At 40.7% G+C, this 21,669-nt stretch overlaps 1 protein-coding gene across 1 annotated transcript in view; it reads left to right on the forward strand.

Annotated features, from left to right (window-relative positions):
• Window positions 1-2,152: 2,152 nt before the first annotated feature.
• Window positions 2,153-21,669, forward strand: part of RGS7 (regulator of G protein signaling 7) — a 467,306-nt gene continuing 447,789 nt past the window's right edge. Inside the window, exons 1-2 of the mRNA XM_068986068.1 lie at window positions 2,153-2,236; window positions 3,463-3,591. Of these exons, the coding sequence (XP_068842169.1) occupies window positions 3,514-3,591 (78 nt within the window). The 5' untranslated portion in view covers window positions 2,153-2,236; window positions 3,463-3,513. The remainder of the gene's footprint in view (window positions 2,237-3,462; window positions 3,592-21,669) is intronic.

Consider the following 21,669-nt stretch of genomic DNA (forward strand, 5'->3'; position numbering starts at 1 on the left):
TGTTAGTTTCTGCAAATATCCTACAGTCAATAATGAGTTAAGAGAAAAATGTTCAAACAGTTCAGTTCAGTTGCTCAGTTGTGTCCAACTCTTTGCGACCTCACGAACCGCAGCACGCCAGGCCTCCCTGTCTATCATCAACTCCCGGAATCCACCCAAACCCATGTCCATCGAGTCGGTGATGCCATCCAGCCATCTCATCCTCTGTTGTCCCCTTTTCCTCCTGCCCTCAATCTTTCCCAGCATGAGGGTCTTTTCAAATGAGTCAGCTCTTCGCATCAGGTGGCCAAAGTGTTGGAGTTGCAGCTTCAACATCAGTCCCTCCAATGAACACCCAGGACTGATCTCCTTGTAGTTCAAGGGATTCTCAAGAGCGCTCTCCAACACTACAGTTCAAAAGCATCAATTCTTCGGCGCTCAGCCTTCTTTGTAGTCCAACTGTCACCTCCATACATGATCACCGGAAAAACCATAGCCTTGACTAGACAGACCTTGGTTGGCAAAGTAATGTCTTTGCTTTTTAATATGCTGTCTAGGTTGGTCATAACTTTCCTTCCAAGGAGCAAGTGTCTTTTAATTTCATGGCTGCAGTCACCATCTGCAGTGATTTTGGAGCCCAGAGAAATAAAGTCAGCCACTGTGTCCACTGTTTCCCCATCTATTTGCCATGAAGTTAATATGCCCAATTATTCTTTCCAAACTTATTAATCCAATTCATGACAACTTCCCAGAATTGACTGAATGAATGGCAAGAGAGGGGCTGAAGGGGAAGAGGCAGGTTTTGGCTACAATAAGAAAGTTAAGGACATATTTAGCAAAGAAGTTGAAAAAGTGGCAATTTTTTCTGAAAAAGATCACAATTTCTAGAGCGCACCATGGAAAGATTTTGGGAACTGGGGAAGAGAGGGAGATGGTCAGACTAGGGTGTGTGTAACATAGTTTGGGCTAGGAATCTCTGCCCTGTATTATTCAGAATACAGGGTAGGTTGAAAAAAATACATGTTCCCTGGTTAAAACCTGACAGGAGCCAGGTGGGACTGAGGAAATGCACTTGAGGACACCGTCCTGGGTTTACTTTGACGGGCTCTCCTGACCAGCTGTAAGTTCCATTTTTATCTAGGAGGTTAGGAAGAGGCTAGCTTGATTATTTTCTGTTTCTCCCTCACACCTGGCCCAGCTGTGGAAGGAAAACCTCAGATATTTTAACTTCACGACCCTGTCCCTGAAAGCCAGACACACAGCGTTCTTTACTATAATTGGGACAAAAGTGATTTTTCTTCTTAATGTCACTCTAATCCTTACAGAAGAACTAGTGACAGCAACCTGAAGAATAATTATGCGGGAATCATCACTCCGCCCTCATTCTTTGAAAACTGCTGGAGGGTGAGAGTTAAGTGGGTGACAGGTCCTCTGAGCATCTCTTGTCTAAAAGAGAAACCAGAGATTGTGACTATACCTTCACTGTAACAGGTGGCAAGATGTGCACTTCGAGTTGGCCGTCTCCAAATCGTTTCCCATTTCTCTAACTTAGGGGGAAGCTGTGAAATTTGCAGGCAAACGAGCTGAATGACTCATTTGATCCTGGACATTTCCTTCACTCCTAGGATGTCTCAGTATCTCTCTACTCCCGTTTTTAAAGCATAACGATAATCAGTCATCCGCTACCCTCGCACTGTCAGCGTAGTCACCGGGCACGTGACCAAACGGGCCCGCCGCAAGGGGCTACCTCCATTCCTGCATGCCTCCATCCATCCATCCACCCACCTACCCATCGCCCTTTCTGTTCTCCGGCTTACCCTCCCATCTCCAGGCCTTTAGCGGCGCGCACACCGGCGAGCCGGGTGTGCAAGGGCCCGGGTTGCACGCGCTTGGGGGCAGGGCGGCCACTTTCTCTGCCCGAGACGGTGGGGCGGCGGAGGAGACAGGGCAGCGAGGCCGCGCGGAGCCGAGCCCCCCCAACCCCGCCCGGCTCCCCTCCCCGAGCCGGCACCTAGGGACGCCGGGTCCCACGTGACAGTCCCCTCCTCCCTCCCCAGTCGCGCGCACGGGCCGGGCGTCTCGGTCCCGCGCGCGCTCGTGGTCCGGGAGTCCGGGAGCCAAGCGAAGGAGGGAGCGGTGGAGCGCGGGCCGTCAGAGCCCTGTGCCCGCGCGGAGGTGATGAAGCTGGCCGCGCGCTGACACCGCCGCACCCAGCCGCCGGGAAGCAGGCGCCTCGGGCCGCGACCTTGAGGAGGAGGTACGGGGCTGGGCACGGGGATGGGGGTGGGTGGGGGTGGGGGCGGAGGTCGGAGGCGGTGCCCCGGAGCCCCGCGCCCGGGTCCGCGGGGCTGACACCGCCGCCGGCCCGGCTCCAGTGCGCGGCTCGGGCTCGCCTGCCATTTGCTGCCGTCGCAGGCGAGCCGGGCTTGCTTGTTTTCCCCTGTCTCTGCCTGGTCGCTCCGAGGCTTCCGCAGTTGGCGCTGCTCACGGTGACCCAGGTAATTGCCTGAAGGGCCGACCTCCCACCTGGTCTTGTTGCCAGGACACCTTCTCTGCCTTCTGGCCGGGGTTGGGCAGGGTTACGCCGTGACTTCCGAAGCCGAGTTGGGCCGAGGGGAGAAGCAGCAGTGGCCGGGCAGTGCAGGCAGGTGAAAGTCGAGGAAGCTCCCTTGACTCTGTGTGGGAGACCTAGGGGAATGAAGAGGAAACATATGACTGGAGAATGGCCCAGGAATGGGCCTCTGATGCGCTAGCATGCGGGGAAACTAGACAGACACCTGGGAGAAAGTGCTGCCACAGGGTGTTGCCTTTTTAACCATTCGCGAAGGGAGGGGGAACACCATCCGGTGGAGATGCAAGTATTGGGAGAGAAGAGAACTCTGTAGGATGGAAATGGTAACAGTTTTTTTTTTTTTCCCCTCTCCAGTGAGCCTCAAACACTTTAAAAAATGAATATCCAGAAAATCAAGTCAATTAAAACCCTAGTCAAATGACAATTTTAACTAAAAGATTGTCATTTCCTACAATTTCCTGGGAGTACTGTAGGTGTAAGTTTGTTTGTTTGTTTTTTTTTTTGAATCTGTTTCTGTGCTACTTTCTACAAGCCAGCCCCAGCATATAAGCATGCTCCAATGTTGGATGGGGGAGATGAATCAAGAGTCAACCTTCTTGGATAGTTAGGGAGTTTGGAATAGTCATGTACACGCTGCTGTATTTAAAATAGGTAACCAGCAAGGACTATTGAACAGCACATGGAACTCTGCTCAATCTTAGGTGCCTGCCTGGATGGGAGGGGGTACTTGGGGGAGAATGGATACATGTATATATATGACTGAATAGCTTCACTGTTCACCTGTAACTACCACAACATGGTTAATCGGCTGTACTCCCATACAAAGTAAAAAGTTTAAAGTTTGGAAAAATAAGAGTCAACCTTCTTAAGTACTACCATTAAGAACTCACTGAAGTCTCTATCTCTTGCAGGGTAGACTGATAATTCCTGTATCTGAGAGTGGACCACGGGTGTGTGGTGACATGGCCCAGGGGAATAATTATGGACAGACCAGCAATGGGGTGGCAGATGAATCACCCAACATGCTGGTGTACAGAAAGGTAAGGATTTCTTCACTTTCCTGGAAAAAGGGAAACTTCTGACTTCTTTGAAATTTTCTTTTCCCCCTCAGATCAGAGTATCTATTTTGTGACCTTAGGGATTCTCCAAATCCCAGATTACTGCACATTGTACTTGAGGATGAGCTGACATTCTCAAGTAATGCATATGTGCAGGGACATAGTGAAGTACATGAGGCTACTGATACTCTCTTCTCACACTTTCCCAGTGGATCCTACATGGATGAAGCTGCAGTCAGCAGCAGCAGCAGCAGCAGCAGCAAATTTGGACATCCCACATATTTTATTTGTCACATACAGGATTTTATAGCATCTGTAATAGTTTTTAAAAGCTTTTTTTCTAATACTCCTCCGAAGCATTTGGGTTGTAATGATCATACAGATGTATAACATTTTAGAAATGAATGAAGACTACATTGCATTCCTGGGGCAAGAGTGAATGTGGCTATGTATGTATGGTTGGTTTAATAATTTTGCTTCTAACTAAATAATTCCAGTTTCTATTTTTAAAATCTTAGCTTAAGGTATTTTTTACTTTGTGCTATTTTTATAATTTTACTTATGGGTATTTATGTTCTAGTGCCATATGCCCATTAAATAAATCTTTATATTTTAGAAGCTTTTTTTTCCTCCAAACTGATCTGACAGCTTTATGCATTTTATAACGATGCTGTCAATACCAAACTTTTAGATATTGAGCCACCATAATAAAGGTGTATTTGAATATTGTATGTGCTTCAGAGTGGTTGCTTAGGTAAATTCTTTCTGCTTAGAATCAATAATCTGACTAAAATTAAGGAAACAGCATTCTTCATTTAAATTCTGGTACAGAAATTACTGCATTTTCTGGGGGATTATTTTTCTTTAGCATATTATCTGTAGTGCTTATTGGGGTAGGATTTCTTTAGTTAACACTATCAGTGGTAAAAAGGAAGTTGGGCCTGGAAACCAAGAAAACTGTTAATGACTTTAATTAGTGTGACCCCATTGAAGAGTCTAGGATGAGTTTACTAGAGGATCAGAACTGGTTATGGAGAAAGATGAAACGCTTTCCACCTTGACCTGTACTAAATTCAGACTTTCCTTCAGTATGGCCCAGTGTCATTAACAGGTGCTGATGATATGTGTTTGCAGAAATCTTGTTATTGTTTCTGTGTGAATATGCATGGATATCCTGACGATGCTAACCTTGTAAACTCTAGTATGTTGTGTACTTGTGAATGGAGGGGTGTCTGTGTGTGTGTGACAGCACAGTAAAACTTTTTCTTCACAGGGAAAAAAATTGCCTATTTTAGTCTTAAAGCATCCCGACTGGATAAATCAAGGAAATAATCCCTTTGAGCTTAATTATTACTATTCTATTCCTATCCTGATTGAAATTATTGGATATTTGCCCATTCTATATAAATTCAGTTAGAAGAAGACCTATTTGGGGGCAAGTTACATGTTTCTAAAGAAGTTGTAATATTCCTTATTTTTTGTATGACTTCGAATATCATAATATGAAAGATATGAGAATTGTAAATTCTATCTTGTAGGTTTATGCAGTGTTGAGAGTTGGACTTTTGTAAAATTACTAAGTTAGCTATTTTTGTTAGGTCATACACTGTATTCTCCATTTCCCTATAAATGATCTGAGGCTAAATGGATTGGACACCTAACAGTTAATCTTGATTAGAAATAAACAATATGACATCAATCTGTGTGTCTCATTTAGTCAGTTATCATGAGAATAACTGAAAACTGAGGCTAGGAGTTTTATAGATAGTTATTGGATTTAGTGTACCTAAGGTTCATACTGCTAACTTTGAAACACTAAGTTGTTTAGTATCAAATTGTCATTATGGTTACTTAAAAATGAACAGGCTATGATGACTTCATGGCCTGGGGAGAGAATGTAATTCTTTTTCATTCTTTTAAGCCTTTCTGTTCTGTTGTGTAAGCTTGGAACTACTTGTGCTACTTTTTTTGCCCTCCTTTGTTTAGGGTAGTGACACATATAATTAATTTCTAGAAAAGATTTCCCTGAGAAATCCTTATTAGAAAAATGTAACTCCAGTAAATTTTACTCATAATGCTTAATTGTGGGTTGCTTGTCTATCCTTTTATTCTCTGAATGTATATATATTTTTTGTTTTTGTTTGTGAGACAAATAATAATATTAATACATAAATACCAGATAATTTATATAAAGAAACACAATGTTCTTGATTATCATTTGCTGGTTACCAAGTCTCATGGTCTGTCTCTGTAGGCAGATATACATCATGACATCATGTGACCATTTAACTTCTGTTTTTTTGTATCTTATGTGGGCTTTGACATTTAATATCTTCTCCATAGAGACAAAATTTTAATGTGAAGAACAGCAAAGTAGTTGGAGGAGGGTTGTAGGTTAACTTAATGTATTAGAATATTTCAACTGGTGGACTTGCATAAAAGAATAAGTGACATGATGCAAATTCTAAATCAAAGGTAAGGAAAGAATTTCAACCTCACAGTGCCTTGCTCAGTATCAGTGAGGAGAATGCTTGGAGAAATTGCTGTTTTATTGATTTATGCCAATTTTCCACTTCTGGTTAATTGTGGAAACATAGCTTTTAAAGTGGGCTCTGAACTAGAAATGTTCATGGTGTTCTCACTATTTCCCCTCCCTGCAAGCCACCCAGGATTCAGATGGCTTATACCTACTAAAGATACGCATGCACTAATTCCGTGTTCTCTTGGTAAGTTATGCATGAGGTTTAGGAATGTTCTCGTGTGGAATAGGAAACAGTGAATGGTTGTCAAAGTGGAATACACAAAAGAGTTGGGGTATGTGAATTTCTTGTGTTGGTCTGATGCCCCTCCACTATGATTGCCCTCCTATGGATTATTGTGGTTCCTGCAAATAATGGGAAAATTCCAGGAATCTTTTTTCCATGGAGAATTCCTTTGTGATATTATGGGGAAAATGTACAATGGGTAGAACTATGATCTTCCAGGTAGAGTGAGTGCTACCATTGTAAAAGCTACAGGCATTACTAACACAGTTACTGACCAGGGTTCTTGGACTCCTTAATCAATAGAAATTGATAAGATTCTAGATGAGAAATTCAGGCAAGATTTTATTGGCTTTAAGGCTTTATTGCTTACTCCTCGAGGTGGAGCAAGGTAGCCCATTAAATGGGGTGAGGGTAAGGATGAATGTGTGGTTTGGACTGGACAGATGCCTTGGGTGGTCTGCCAGCCCCCTTGGTGGGGCTGTGTGCAGGGATCATGCACAGTACCCGGGATGCCTCAGAAGTGGCAGCTGGGTTTTTGGTCTTTTTGTATCTTGTTCATAATTTGCCAACTGCATATGTACGCAGTTATTTTTAGTGTCTTACAGTTTCTTTATATTCTGTTGCTTGAGATGAGCAGATGAGGAGATGTTCATCCAGGTGCAAGCATTGCAGCAAAGGGTCCCAGGTCCAGTCCCAGCTTGTCTCAACACTGCTTCATGATCGGGGTTGGTACCTGCAAATCAGTCTCGGATATTTGCTGGTACCTTTTTGACTTAATGTGAGGACTCTCTGTAGACTTCGTTTGATAGCAGAGGTACATTTTAAAAAATCATATGAACAAAATATTATCCTTACCAATTTTTCAATTTATAATGTTGCTTTTTCCACAAGCGAGTGATGAAACTAGAGTGGTTATGTCATTTTATATATCTGAAAACATTAAAAAATGTATAAAATGTGAGGCTTAACCACTTTTAGTAGGGGCTTCCTAAGTTCCTTTTGGTAGGCCTTAACTAGAATGGAATAGAAATAAATCAGCTTCCCGAAGAAGAGACCCACCTAGCTCCAACTCACCCTGGATTCAGACTAGCTTCTTGAAATGTATGTAGAGGTAACAACTCACATGTCAAACACTGCTCTCTTTCTTGGTCTTCTCATTCCTGGGGGTGGTACTGGCTGTGAAGGACTGCTGAGCTAGAACCCAAGATTATAGGGAGACACATTCTAAATTTGGTATCTGGCCAGCATGCTGCCCACTAGACAGCATACATCACATTTCGTCCAGAAGCTGACATTCCTGCATTTGAAAAACAAAATATCTAGGGCACCTTGTGGGCCAGTATTTCAAATTGGCTGGCATGCTGGCTTCATACTAGCAAAAATGTTCAGAATGACCAATAATTTCTGGTGTTATTGCAACAACCATTTATGCTCCAGCTGTCAGAAAAGAAAAGGAAAATATTTTCCTCATTCACTGTTTTAGTGGAATGAACACATCTTTTGGAAATAGCAAACGTATAAAGTTCACTATGCCTCTCCCCTCCACAAGCACCCTGACCTTTTTCCTCACCCCTTCTCTCTTCCCTTCCTCTCTCTTTGTTGTCCATCTAGTCACTCTCTTTCCATTTGTTTCTTCCTTTTTATTTTTCTTTTCAAAGAAGACCTAAGGGTGAAGATATAATTTTCTGTTAAATGCTGCTTATTTTAATTTTGAAACAAAAAGTTATGTTTTGGAGGTGAGATCAGGTACTAGCCTTCTTTTGACTACCTCTTAGGCACAGACACTCAGATGGGTGCTTTTAAACTTGGTATCGTATTGTGGTTGTGGCAAAGGTTTAGTCTTGAAGGACTCAGTTCAGTTCAGTCACTCAGTCGTGTCTGAGTCTATGTGACCTCATGGACTGCAGCACGCTAGGCTTCCCTGTCTATCACCCAGGGCTTGCTCAAACTCATGTCCGTTGAGTTGGTGATGCCATCCAACAATCTCATCCTCTGTCGTCCCCTTCTCCTGCCTTCAGTCTTTCCCAGAATCAGGGTCTTTTCCAATGAGTCAGTTCTTAGCATCACGTGGCCAAAGTACTGCAGCTTCAGCTTCAGCTTCAGCGTCAGTCCCTCCAATGAATATTCAGGACTGATTTCCTTTAGGATTGCCTCATTTGATCTCCTTGCAGTCCAATGTACTCTCAACAGTCTTCTCCAACACCACAGTTCAAAAGCATCAATTCTTTGGTGCTCAGCTTTCTTTATAATCCAACTCTCACATCCATACATGACTATTGGAAAAACCATAGCTTTGGTTAGATGGACCTTTGTTGTCAGTGTCTCTGTTTTTTAATATGCTGTCTAGGTTGGCTATAATTTTTCTACCAAGGAGCAAGCGTTTTATAATTTCATGGCTGTAGTCACCATCTGCAGTGATTTTGGAGTCCAAGAAAATAAAGTCTGCCACTGTTTCCCCATCTATTTAACATGAAGTAATGGGACTAGATGCCATGATCTTTATTTTTTGAATACTGAGTTTTAAGCCAGCTTTTTCACTCTCTTCTTTCACTTTCATCAAGAGGCTCTTTAGTTTCTCTTTGTTTTCTTCCATTAGGGTGGTGTCATCTGCATATCTGAGGTTATACTGATATTTCTCCCTGCAATCTTGATTCCAGTTTGTGCTTTATCCAGCCCAGCATTTCTCATGATGTATTCTTCATATAGGTTAAATAAGCAGGGTGACGATATACAGCCTTGATGTACACCTTTCCCAATTTTGAACCAGTCTCTTGGTCTGTGGCCAGGTCTGTGGCCGGTTCTAACTGTTGCTTCTTGACCTACATACAGGTTTCTCAGGACGCAGGTAAGGTGGTCTGGTATTCCCATCTCTTTTAAGAATTTTCCACAGTTTTTTGTGATGCATACAGTCAAAGGCGTTAGCATAGTCAATGAACCAGAAGTAGATTTTTTCTGGAATTCTGTTGCTTTTTCTGTGATCCAACGGAGATTGGCAATTTGATCTCTGGTTCTTCTGCCTTTCCTAATTCCAGCTTGAACATCTGGACGTTATCTGTTCACATACTGTTGAAGCGTAGCTTGGAGAATTTTGAGCATTACTTTGCTAGCATGTGAGATGAGTGCAATTGTGCAGTAGTTTGAACATTCTTTGGCATTGCCATTCTTTGGGATTGGAACAAAAACTGACCTTTTCCAGTCCTGTGTCCACTGCTGAGTTTTCCAAATTTGCTGGCATATTGACTGCAGCACTTTCACAGCATCATCTTGTAGGATTTGAAATAGCTCAGCTGAAATTCCATCACCTCCACTAACTTTGTTTGTAGTGATGCTTTATTGTAGGACTAAGATGGCTCTATTTTTAAAGATTAAGATGGGACAATTGGCCTGTCTTACATAAAAGGTGTAGGGGAGCTCTCAGCCCAGTCAGAAGATCACCTCTGCTGATTGCTTTGACGTAGACGTTGCCTTGGGAAGCTCTTTGTGTAGACAGTCTGTTCTGTGAAAACAGATATATCTGCAAGAGAGGGGAGTGACTTGTTTTCCTCTTTGGAAGAGAGTGAGTCACAGACATCACTAGTTTCTTAGTGGTGAGTTAGCTGACATTTTTAGCATTAACTCAGTGAATTTGTCTTTTCAGGATTGTCCAGTCTGGTCAACCTTGAAGTTGTCACATTTCTCCCTCCTCAAGCTCCTTTATGAAAAATAGCTTTGACATTTTTGCACTTTGAATATCTTGATCTGTCTGTGTATAGGGTGCTGCTGCATGTTAGTGTAGAATATTTATAGGTGATAAAATGAGAAAGGTTTGTTAGAAAACAAAGGAATGTTTGCAAATGGATAATCACAAAAGGCATTTAGGTCCTCAGATTTCTAAACTAGGGGCTCAGATGGAAGGCAGGCATCTATTCCATTTCTAGAAAATTCCAGAATGAAGTGTCTTCTGTGTATATGACTTGAAAGCTCCTTCCTAGACTAAGGGATGTGTCTACTATAGATATGAGTTTAATCTGTTTGAATCAGATGCAGACCTGTTTTTTCCCTCAGTGATACTAATGAACCCTGAGATAGAATAGGACCATCATCTGTGATACTTCTGAGAAGTAGACAGAGATGTTTTATGAGTAATAATTTAATGATGAATTTTGGATAATAATTAACATGAGCTTGGAGCAAGGAAGCCTTCCATTGAGCTTTTTGCCTCACTGATTGTTCCTTGTCAGTGCTATTTGTGGGATTAAGGTAAGGATTTGTGGCTTGAATTTTATTTCCTTCCTTTCTCACCTCCAGCCTAACCGAAATCTTAATTGATCAGAGGAAAGTGCAGATGCAGAAAGGAGAAACTATGTAGAGGTTTTTAATGCCTTATAATAGCCTTTGTGGCTTTGTTGAGTGATGGAAGCAGGGTATATTTAGGTAGTATGTTTGATGGAATGGGATCACTGCAGAGAATATGAAATTATTTTGGATTTGGATATTTATGACTTAATAAATGTTAGGTCTCCTTGAAAACGATATTGCAGCACAAGTAATTGGCCCTTGCTCTCCCTTTCTCCCTGTGCAAAGGAGGCATTTGAATGTCAGTGTTACGGAGGTTTCTATCTTACAAAATATCAATCTAATTATAAAATAATTGTAAATGTTAAAGTGGGTACGCAGTTCCTCAGGGAAAAAAAGACCCAATTCTCTGACATTTGCCCAAGGCAATATGAAAATTTAACTTACCCTCCTTTTAATTCCCTTTGTCTTGTGTCTAATTCAATTAACAAAGGTCTCAGGACATTGGAACTCTAATAGACAATCATGAACTTGATTCCAGTTCCATTAAAATTGGCACTTGGCCTAGGCTAGAAAGAATTTTGGCTGAGGGGCCTATCCAGGGAAATAAGTTGTTGTTCTGTCTTCTGGAAAAATATATAGGAAAATGGTAGCTTTTTGATATTAGCTGGGTTCTTAACAGTAGTCTAGGAGCCTTCTTATTTTAGGTCCTTTCTTCTTCTTTTTTTTTTTTTTTAGTTGAATTTATTTATTTTTAAAATTTAAATTTATTTATTTTAATTGGAGGCTAATTACTTTTACAATATTGTATTGGTTTTGCCATACATCAACATGAATCCGCCATGGGTAGGTCTTTTCTAATGATTAGCACGTAAAATTCTCTTTAGGAGTCAATGTGCTAAAGTAGAAGCATGTGCACTTCAGCTGAGTGGTTTTGGTTTTAAATCATGACTCTGCCATTGTTTAGCTATGCAGCTGTGGGTTAGCAACCTGCTGCTGCTGCTAAGTTGCTTCAGTCATGTCCGACTCTGTGCGACCCCATAGATGGCAGCCCACCAGGTTCCCCCGTCCCTGGGATTCTCCAGGCAAGAACACTGGAGTGGGTAGGTTAGAAACCTAACTCCCTTCATTTCAGTTTTCTTACATGTAAAATGTAAAATGATACAAAATAAAAAAAGTTTCCTTCATAGAGCTGTTGATAAAATGAGTTCGCCTGTTAAACAACCCAATAAGTCTTGTGTTTACGGTTTAGTTTCAGTAAGAAATAAGTGTCCTGGTTATGCTGTGGCATCCATGGATTATTCCAGCATATTTAATCACCCACTATACTAGATGACTAGATTCCCTTTTCCCTTCAACTATAGTTTAGCATTTGAAGCCCTGGGAATAAGACTGAGAACTACTCTGACCTACTCTGGTAGTAGTTTTGTTCTTGATTTAATCCTGACTGGAAGTTCTAGGCTGATGAAAACCCAGAATTTGATGTTCTGTGGCAGCACTGTCTAATAGAGCTTTCTATCATGATGGAAATATACTATGTACTGTCTAATATAGTAGCCACTAGCCACAGAGGGCAGTTGAACACTTGAAATGTGGCTAATGTGACCAAGGACTTGAATTGTAAATTATATTTAATTTTAATTAATTATAATTTAAATTTAAATAGTCCCCTGTGGCTGGTGGCTATTATATTTGATAGCACAGTGATTATGGAATAAAGCCCATAGAAAAAGCAGTATCAAAGAGAAAAGATAAAAGAGAAGGCTGTACTTAGCTTGAGACTTGGCATGCAGTGCTTGCAACAACGTTGCAACAAAAAAATTGTTCAACAAACAGTTATAAAAATTATAGTACAGCTAAGATGGCGGAGGAATAGGACGGGGAGACCACTTTCTCCCCCACAAATTCATCAAAAGAACATTTAAACGCTGAGTAAATTCCACAAAACAACTTCTGAATGCCGGCAGAGGACATTAGGCACCCAGAGAAGCAGCCCATTGTCTTCGAAAGGAGGTAGGAAAAAATATAAAAGACAAAAAAAGAGACAAAAGAGGTAGGGACGGAGCTCCATCCTGGGAAGGGAGTCTTAAAAAGAGGAAAGTTTCCAAACACCAGGAAACACTCTCACTGCCAAGTCTGTGGCGAGCCTTGGAAGCACAGAGGGCAACATAACAGGGAGGGAAAATAAATAAATAATTAACACCCACAGATTATGAGCCCAGTGGTAACTCCCCCAGCAGAGAAGCAGTGCAGATGCCTGCACCCACCACTAGCAAGCGGGGGCTGGGCAGGGAGGCGCGAGCTGCAGTGCTTACAGTAAGGATCTGGCCTGAATGCCCCAAGGGCAATCTGAGTGAACCAACTTGGGCTAGCAAAACCAGACTGTGGGATAGCTACCACCCGAAAAGCCCTAAGACACTGCCAGACCCACGCACAGAACAAAGTACTGAACAGAACTAGCCGGCTGCAGACCATCCCCCTTGGTGACAGGCAGCCAGAGCCAGAAGGGGGCAATCACAGCCCCAGAGAGGCATTATCTACCCAACTGCAAGCAGGCTTCTTTGCTAACTAGGACTTCTCGGGGTTCTGGACAGTCAACATCTGCCTGAGAAGGTGCGCTGGTTGTACACCCAGAAAACTGAGTGGCAGGGATGGGGGAGGTGATAAGTCGCAATGACCACATTGCCAAACACCTCATCACCTGAGCTGCTTGGACCTGGGAAGTGCACAAAACACAGGCCCAACTGAATCTATGCCTCTGAGGACTACCCGAGTCCCTGAACCTGAGCGGCTTAGACCTGGGAGGTGCATGCAGCCCAGGGCCGGCCTCAGATGGTTCCCAGCAGAGCAACCTAGAGCCTGAGCAGTGCGGGCAGGGAGGGCACACGTGCCGTGAGTCGGGGCAGACCCAGTTTGGCTGAGGCACTGCAAGCACACGCCAGTGTTATTTGTTTGCAGCGTCCCTCCCTCCCCACAGCGCAACTGAACAAGTGAGCCTAAAAAAAATGTCCACCACCGCTCCCTTTGTGTCAGGGCGGAAATCAGACTCTGAAGAGACCAGGAAACAGAAGAAGCTAAAACAGAGGGAACCGTCTTGGAAGGGACAGGTGCAATAGATTAAAACCCTGTCGTTAGTGCTGACAACATAGGAAGGGGCCGATAGATCTTGAGAAATATAAGCTGAACCAAGGAACTATCTGAAAATGAACTGACCCCACAATACCCACAACACCACCAGATAAAGTCCTAGATATATTTTTACTATTTTTATGATCATTTTAAAAAATTTAAAAAAATTTTTAAGTCCTCTATTAGTCCTTTAATTTTCACTTTTATAACCTACTATTACTTTGCAAAGAAAGACCCTATTTTTTAAAGCAAACTTCATATATATATATATATTTTATAATTTTTGTGACTTTTTTTTCTTTCTTTCTTTTCTTTAATATTGTATTTTTGAAATTCCAACTCTACTCTAGATTTTTAATCTTTGCTTTTTGGTATTTGTTATAAATTTTGTACCTTTAAGAACCCAATCTTCAGTACCCATTTATACTTGGGAGCAAGATTACTGGCTTGACTGATCTATCCCTCCTTGGACTCTCCTTTTTCTCCACCAGGTCACCTCTGTCTCCTCCCTACCCCCTCTCTTCTCTACCCAACTCTGTGAATCTCTGTGTGTTCCAGATGGTGGAGAACACTTAGGGAACCTATTACTGGCTGGATCTGTCTCTCTCCTTTTGATTTCCCCCTTTTATCCTCCTGGCCACCTCTGTCTCCTTCCTCCCTCTTCTCTTCTCTGTCTAACTCCGTGAACATCTCTGAGAGGTCCAGTTGTGGAGTGCACATAAGGAAGTGATTACTGGCTAGCTTGCTCTCTCCTCTATTGATTCCACCTCATCTCATTCAGGTCACCTCTAACTCCCTCCTCCCTCTTCTCTTCTCCATGTAACTTTGTGAACCTCTCTGGGTGTCCCTCACTATGGAGAAACTTTTCATCTTTAAAGTTTTAGTTGTTTTATCAATGGTGCTGTGTAGAAGGAGACATCTTGAGACTACTGTAAAAATAAGACTGAGAACCAGAAGCAGGAGGCTTAAGTCCAAATCATGAGAATATCAGAGAACTCCTGAATCCAGGGAACATTAACAGACAGGAGCTCATCAAATGCCTCCATACCTACACTGAAACCAAGAACCACCCAAAGGCCAACAAATTCCAGAGCAAGACATACCACACAAATTCTCCAGCCAACACAGGAACACAGCCCTGAGCTCTAATATACAGGCTGCCCAAAGTTACTCCCAAACCATTGACATCTCATAACTCATTACTGGACACTTCATTGCCCTGCAGAGAGAAGAAATCCAGCTCCACCCACCAGAACACCAACACAAGCTTCCCTAACCAAGAAACCTTGACAAGCTACCTGTACAACCCCACCCACAGCAAGGAAACTCTACAATAAAGAGAACTCTACAAACTGCCAGAATACAGAAAGGCCACCCCAAACTCAGTAATATAAACAAGATGAAGAGACAGAGGAATACCCAGCAGGTAAAGGAACAGGATAAATGCCAACCAAACCAAACAAAAGAGGAAGAGATAGGGATCTAGCTGATAAATAATTCTGAATAATGATAGTGAAAATGATCCAAAATCTTGAAATCAAGATGGAATCACAGATAAATAGCCTGGAGACAAGGATTGAGAAGATGCAAGAAAGGTTTAACAAGGACATAGAAAAAATAAAAAAAGAGTAAGTATATAATGAATAATGCAATAAATGAGATAAAAAACACTCTGGAGGCAACAAATAGTAGAATAACAGAGTCAGAAGATAGGATTAGTGAAGTAGAAGATACAATGGTAGAAATAAATGAATCAGAGAGGCAAAAAGAAAGATGAATAAAAAGAAATGAGGACAATCTCAGAGACATTCAGGACAGTGTTAAATGCCCCAACATTTGAATCATAGGAGTCCCAGAAGAAGACCATGAGAAAATACTTGAGGAGATAATAGTTGAAAACTTCCCTAACATGGGGAAGGAAATAATCACCCAAGTCCAAGAAACCCAGAGAGTCCCAAACAGAATAAACCCAAGTTGAAACACCCCAAGACACATATTAATCAAATTAACAAAGATCAAACACAAAGAACAAATATTAAAAGCAGCAAGGGAAAAACAGCAAATAAAACACAAGGGGATTCCCATAAGGATAACAGCTGATCTTTCAATAGAAACTCTTCAGGCCAGGAGGGAATGGCAAGGCATACTTAAAGGGATGAAAGAAAATAACCTACCGCCCAGGTTACTGTACCCAGCAAGGATCTCATTCAAATATGAAGGAGAAATCAAAAGCTTTACAGACAAGCAAAAGCTGAGAGAATTCAGCACCACCAACCTAGCTCTCCAACAAATGCTAAAGGATCTTCTCTAGACAGGAAACACAAAAAGGGTGTATAAACGGGAACCCCAAACAGTAAAGTAAATGGCAACGGGATCATACTTATCAATAATTACCTGAAACATAAATGGGTTGAATGCCCCAACCAAAAACAAAGACTGACTGAATGGATACAAAAACAAGACCCCTATATATGTTGTCTACAAGAGACCAACTGCAAAACAGGGGACACATACAGACTGAAAGTGAAGGGCTGGAAAAAGATATCCCATGCAGATAGAGACCCAAAGAAAGCAGGAGTAGCAATGCTCATATCAGATAAAACAGACTTTAAAACAAAGGCTGTGAAAAGAGACAAAGAAGGACACTACATAATGATCAAAGGATCAATCCACAGAAAAAATATAACAATTATAAATATATATGCACCCAACATAGGAGCACCGCAATATGTAAGACAAATGCTAACAAGTATGAAATGGGAAATTAACAATAAAACAATAATAGTGGGAGACTTTAATACCACACTCACACCTATGTATACATCAACTAAACAGAAAATTAACAAGGAAACACAAACTTTAAATGATACAATAGACCAGTTAGACCTAATTGATATCTATAGGACATTTCACCCCCAAACAATGAATTTCACCTTTTCTCAAGCACACAAGGAACTTTCTCCAGGATAGATCACATCCTGGGCCGTAAATCTAGCCTTGGTAAATTAAAAAAAAAATGAAATCATTCCAAGCATCTTTTCTGACCACAGTGCAGTAAGATTAATTCTCAATTACAAGAGAAAAACTATTAAAAATTCCAACATATGGAGGCTGAACAACACACTGCTGAATAACCAACAAATCACAGAAGAAATCAAAATATGCATAGAAATGAATGGAAATGGAAACACAACAACCGAAAACCTGTGGGACACTGTAAAAGCAGTGCTAATGGGAAACTTCATAGCAATACAGGCATACCTCAAGAAACAAGAAAAAAGTCAGATAAGTAACAACTCTACACCTAAAGCAACTAGGAAAGGAAGAAATGGATAACCCCAGGGTTAGTAAAAGGCAAGAAATCTTAAAAATTTGGGCAGAAATAAATGCAAAAGAAGCAAAAGAGACCATAGCAAAAATCAACAAAGCCAAAAGCTGGTTCTTTGAAAGGATAAATAAAATTGACAAACCATTAGCCAGACTCATCAAGAATCAAAGGGAGAAAAATCAAATCAATAAAAATAGAAATGAAAATGAGAGATCACAACAGACAACACAGAAATACAAAGGATCATAAGAGACTACTATCAGGAGTTATATGCCAATAAAATGGACAACATGGAAGAAATGGACAAATTCTTAGAAAAGTACAACTTTCCAAAACTGAACCAGGAAGAAATAGAAAATCTTAACAGACCTATCACAAGCACGGAAATTGAAACTGTAATCAGAAAACTTCCTGCAAACAAAAGCCCAGGACCAGATGGCTTCACAGTTGAATTCTACCAAAAATTTCGAGAAGAGCTAACACCTATCCTACTCAAACTCTTCCAAAAAATTGCAGAGGAAGGTAAACTTCCAAACTCATTCCTTGAGACACCATCACCTTAATACCAAAACCTGACAAAGATGCCACAAAAACAGAAAACTACAGGCCAATATCACTGATGAACATAGCTGCAAAAATCCTCAACAAAATTCTAGCAATCACAATCCAACAACACATTAAAAAGATCATACACCATGACCAAGTGGGCTTTATCCCAGGGATGCAAGGATTCTTCAGTATCCACAAATCAATCAGTGTAATTCACCACATTAACAAATTGAAAAATAAAAGCCGTATGATTATCTCAATAGATGCAGAGAAAGCCTTTGACAAAATTCAACATCCTTTTATGATAAAAATTCTCCAGAAAGCAGGAATAGAAGGAACATACCTCAACATAATAAAAGCTATGTATGACAAACCCACAGCAAACATTATCCTCAATGGTGAAAAATTGAAAGCATTTCCCCTAAAGTCAGGAACAAGACAAGGGTGCCCACTTTCACCGCTACTATTCAACATAGTTCTGGAAGTTTTGGCCACAGCAATCAGAGCAGAAAAAGAAATAAAAGGAATCCAAATTGGAAAAGAAGAAGTAAAACTCTCACTGTTTGCAGATGACATGATCCTCTACATAGAAAACCCTGAAGCCTCCCCCAGAAAATTACTAGAGCTAATCAATAAATATAGTAAAGTTGCAGGATATAAAATCAACACACAGAAATCCCTTGCATTTCTGTACACTAATAATGAGAAAGTAGAAAAAGAAATTAAAGAAACAATTCCATTCACCATTGCAACGAAAAGAATAAAATACTTAGGAATATACCTACCTAAAGAAACTAAAGACCTATGTATAGAAAACTATAAAACACTGGTGAAAGAAATCAAAGAGGACAGTAATAGGTGGAGAAATACACCATGTTCATAGATGGGAAGAATCAATATAGTGAAAATGAGTACACTACCCAAAGCAATCTACAGATTCAATGCAATCCCTATCAAGCTACCAGTGGTATTTTTCACAGAGATAGGACAAATAATGTCACAATTTGTATGGAAATATAAAAAACCTCGAATAGCCAAAGCAATCTTGAGAAGGAAGAATGGAATTGGAGGAACCAACCTGCCTGACTTCAGGCTCTACTACAAAGGCACAGTCATCAAGACAGTATGGTACTGGCACAAAGACAGAAATATAGATCAATGGGACAAAATAGAAAGCCCAGAGATAAATCCACACACCTATGGACAGCTTATCTTCGACAAAGGAGGCAAGAATATACAATGGGTTAAAGACAATCTCTTTAACAAGTGGTGCTGGGAAAACTGGTCAACCACTTGTAAAAGAATGAAACTAGAACACTTTCTAACACCATACACAAAAATAAACTCTAAATGGATTAAAGATCTAAATGTAAGACCAGAAACTATAAAACTCCTAGAGGAGAACAGAGGCAAAACACTCTCCGACATAAATCACAGCAGGATCCTCTATGACCCACCTCCAAGAATCCTGGAAATAATAGCAAAAATAAACAAATGGGATCTAATTAAAATTAAAAGCTTTTGCACAACAAAGGCAACTATAAGCAAGGTGAAAAGACAGCCTTCAGAATGGGAGAAGATAATAGCAAGTGAAGCAACTGACTAACAACTAATCTCAAAAATATAGAAGCAACTCCTGCAGCTCAATTCCAGAAAAATAAACAACCCAATCAAAAAATGGGTCAAAGAACTAAATAGACATTTCTCCAAAAACATACAGATGGCTAACAAACACATGAAAATTTGCTCAACAGCACTCATTATCAGAGAAATGCAAATCAAAACCACAATGAGATACCATTTCACACCAGTCAGAATGGCTGAGATCCAAAAGTCTACAAGCAATAAATGCTGGAGAGGGTGTGGAGAAAAGGGAACCCTTGTACATTGTTGGTGGGAATGCAAACTAGTACAGCCACTAATGGAGAACAGTGTGGAGATGCCTTAAAAAACTGGAAATATAACTGTTTTATGACCCAGCAATCCCACTGCTGGGCATACACATCGAGGAAACCAGAATTGAAAGAGACACGTGTACCCCAATGTTCATCACAGCACTGTTTATAATAGCCAGGACATGGAAGCAACCTAGATGTCCCTCAGCAGATGAATGGATAAGAAAGCTGTGGTGCATATACACAATGGACTATTACTTAGCCATTAAAAAGAATACATTTGAATCAGTTCTAATGAGGTGGATGAAACTGGAGCCGATTATACAGAGTGAAGTAGGTCAGAAAGAAAAACACCAATACAGTATACTAATGCATATATATGGAATTTAGAAAGATGGTAACAATAACCCTGTATGTGAGACAGCAAAAGAGACACAGATGTATAGAACAGTCTTTTGGACTCTGTGGGAGAGGGAGAGGGTGGGATGATTTGGGAGAATGGCATTGAAACATGTATAATATCATATATGAAATGAATCGCCAGTCCAGATTCGATGCATGATACAGGATCCTTGGGGCTGGTGCACTGGGATGACCCAGAGGGATGGAACGGGGAGGGAGGGGAGAGGGGGCTTCAGGATGAGGAACACGTGTATACCTGTGGTGGATTCATGTTGATGTGTGGCAAAACCAATACAATATTGTAAAGTAATTAACCTCCAATTAAATAAATTTATATTAAAAAAAACAAACAAAAAGATCTCCATAGCAACAGGATTATAAATAAGAGTGGAAGGTTGTGAGATTCTGAAATATTTATTAAGGTCATCTCTGGTGCTGTTTACATATTTTATACCATTTTCTATTTTGTCTAATGAAGCATTGCTTTTTATGGTCAGGCAAAACTAAATGCTATAAAATAGACTATTGCTTCAGAATAAATGGCATAATAGAAATAAAATAAACACACAATTGACTGAAAAAAATTATAGTACAGATGTAAAGCTTTAAAGGAGATCCATGGTCCGCTAAGGAAATATTAGGAGATATTGTAATAGATTACACCAAAGGTTTATGTTTTGGTTTTTTCCCCACCATATGGAAACTGAAAGTGGTCTGCAGAGGTGGCCCTCCAAAGGTCAGATGATAGAGGTTGTTTTGCAGTAAGACTAAAATCTTCATGCACCATGAATATCCCAGGAAATGCACTTGCAGCATCTTAGGTGATTTACTAATGTTGAAAGCATTCCAATTAACCTATGTATCTTATGGAGTCTCAATCATGCATTATAGCCATTCCAATTCCTGTTAAGACTGAGGGGAAAACCAGAAGTTCTGGGTACAAGGAATTTAAAGTGGTTGTAATCCTTGTTGAGAATTTAAAATTGGGGTATAAAAAAATCCATTTTTTTAAAGCTTACTTCTTTTTCATATATCTCAGAATGTTGAAAGGAAGGCAGTAGTCTAGGGAAAGTAGTTAATTCATGATGCAGTGACCGAGTCTTCAAGTCAGAAGATCTAGATGTGAACCCCTGCTCTGCCCTTGATTGGCTGCATAAGTCAGGGCAAGTTTGTTAACTTCTCCTAGAGACTACTTTACAGAATCATTGAAAAGATGAACTGTAAGTGAGAATGTTTGACTGAAAGTGATTGACAGGTTATGCTACAGACTGTTTGGGAACTGTGGAAGATACTGAGGTTCCTTGCAAGAATAAATTTTGCTAAACTCTCCTTGACCAAACTGGGAAGAAGTTTGCTGAGTGTCCCTGTGGCCATAGGTCATTTAGAAGCCTAGCTTCCCTCCAGTTGGTCATTGATGGAAGTTGTCAAGATTGATATATATATATACATGACCATCTTTGGCCACACAAAACCTTTTGAAAAATCAGGCAGACTGGTTCAGTAGAAAGTTTTTCTCTAGTACAGAATCTAGGGAAAATGTTCAACTTTAGTATTTAAAATGATGTATACCAAAGCATTTTGAAGGAAATTAAGTATCACATAGAACATATTATTATTCATATTTCTCTTGCCAAACTTTTTAAAATATATTTTTTTTTCCTGGAAATCAGGGCTATTTGTCACTTGCTCCAAGTATTATATTTAGTATTTTGGGTTT

Source organism: Capricornis sumatraensis, chromosome 14 (assembly GCF_032405125.1).
Source record: "Capricornis sumatraensis isolate serow.1 chromosome 14, serow.2, whole genome shotgun sequence".
Classification (NCBI taxonomy): Eukaryota; Metazoa; Chordata; class Mammalia; order Artiodactyla; family Bovidae; genus Capricornis; species Capricornis sumatraensis.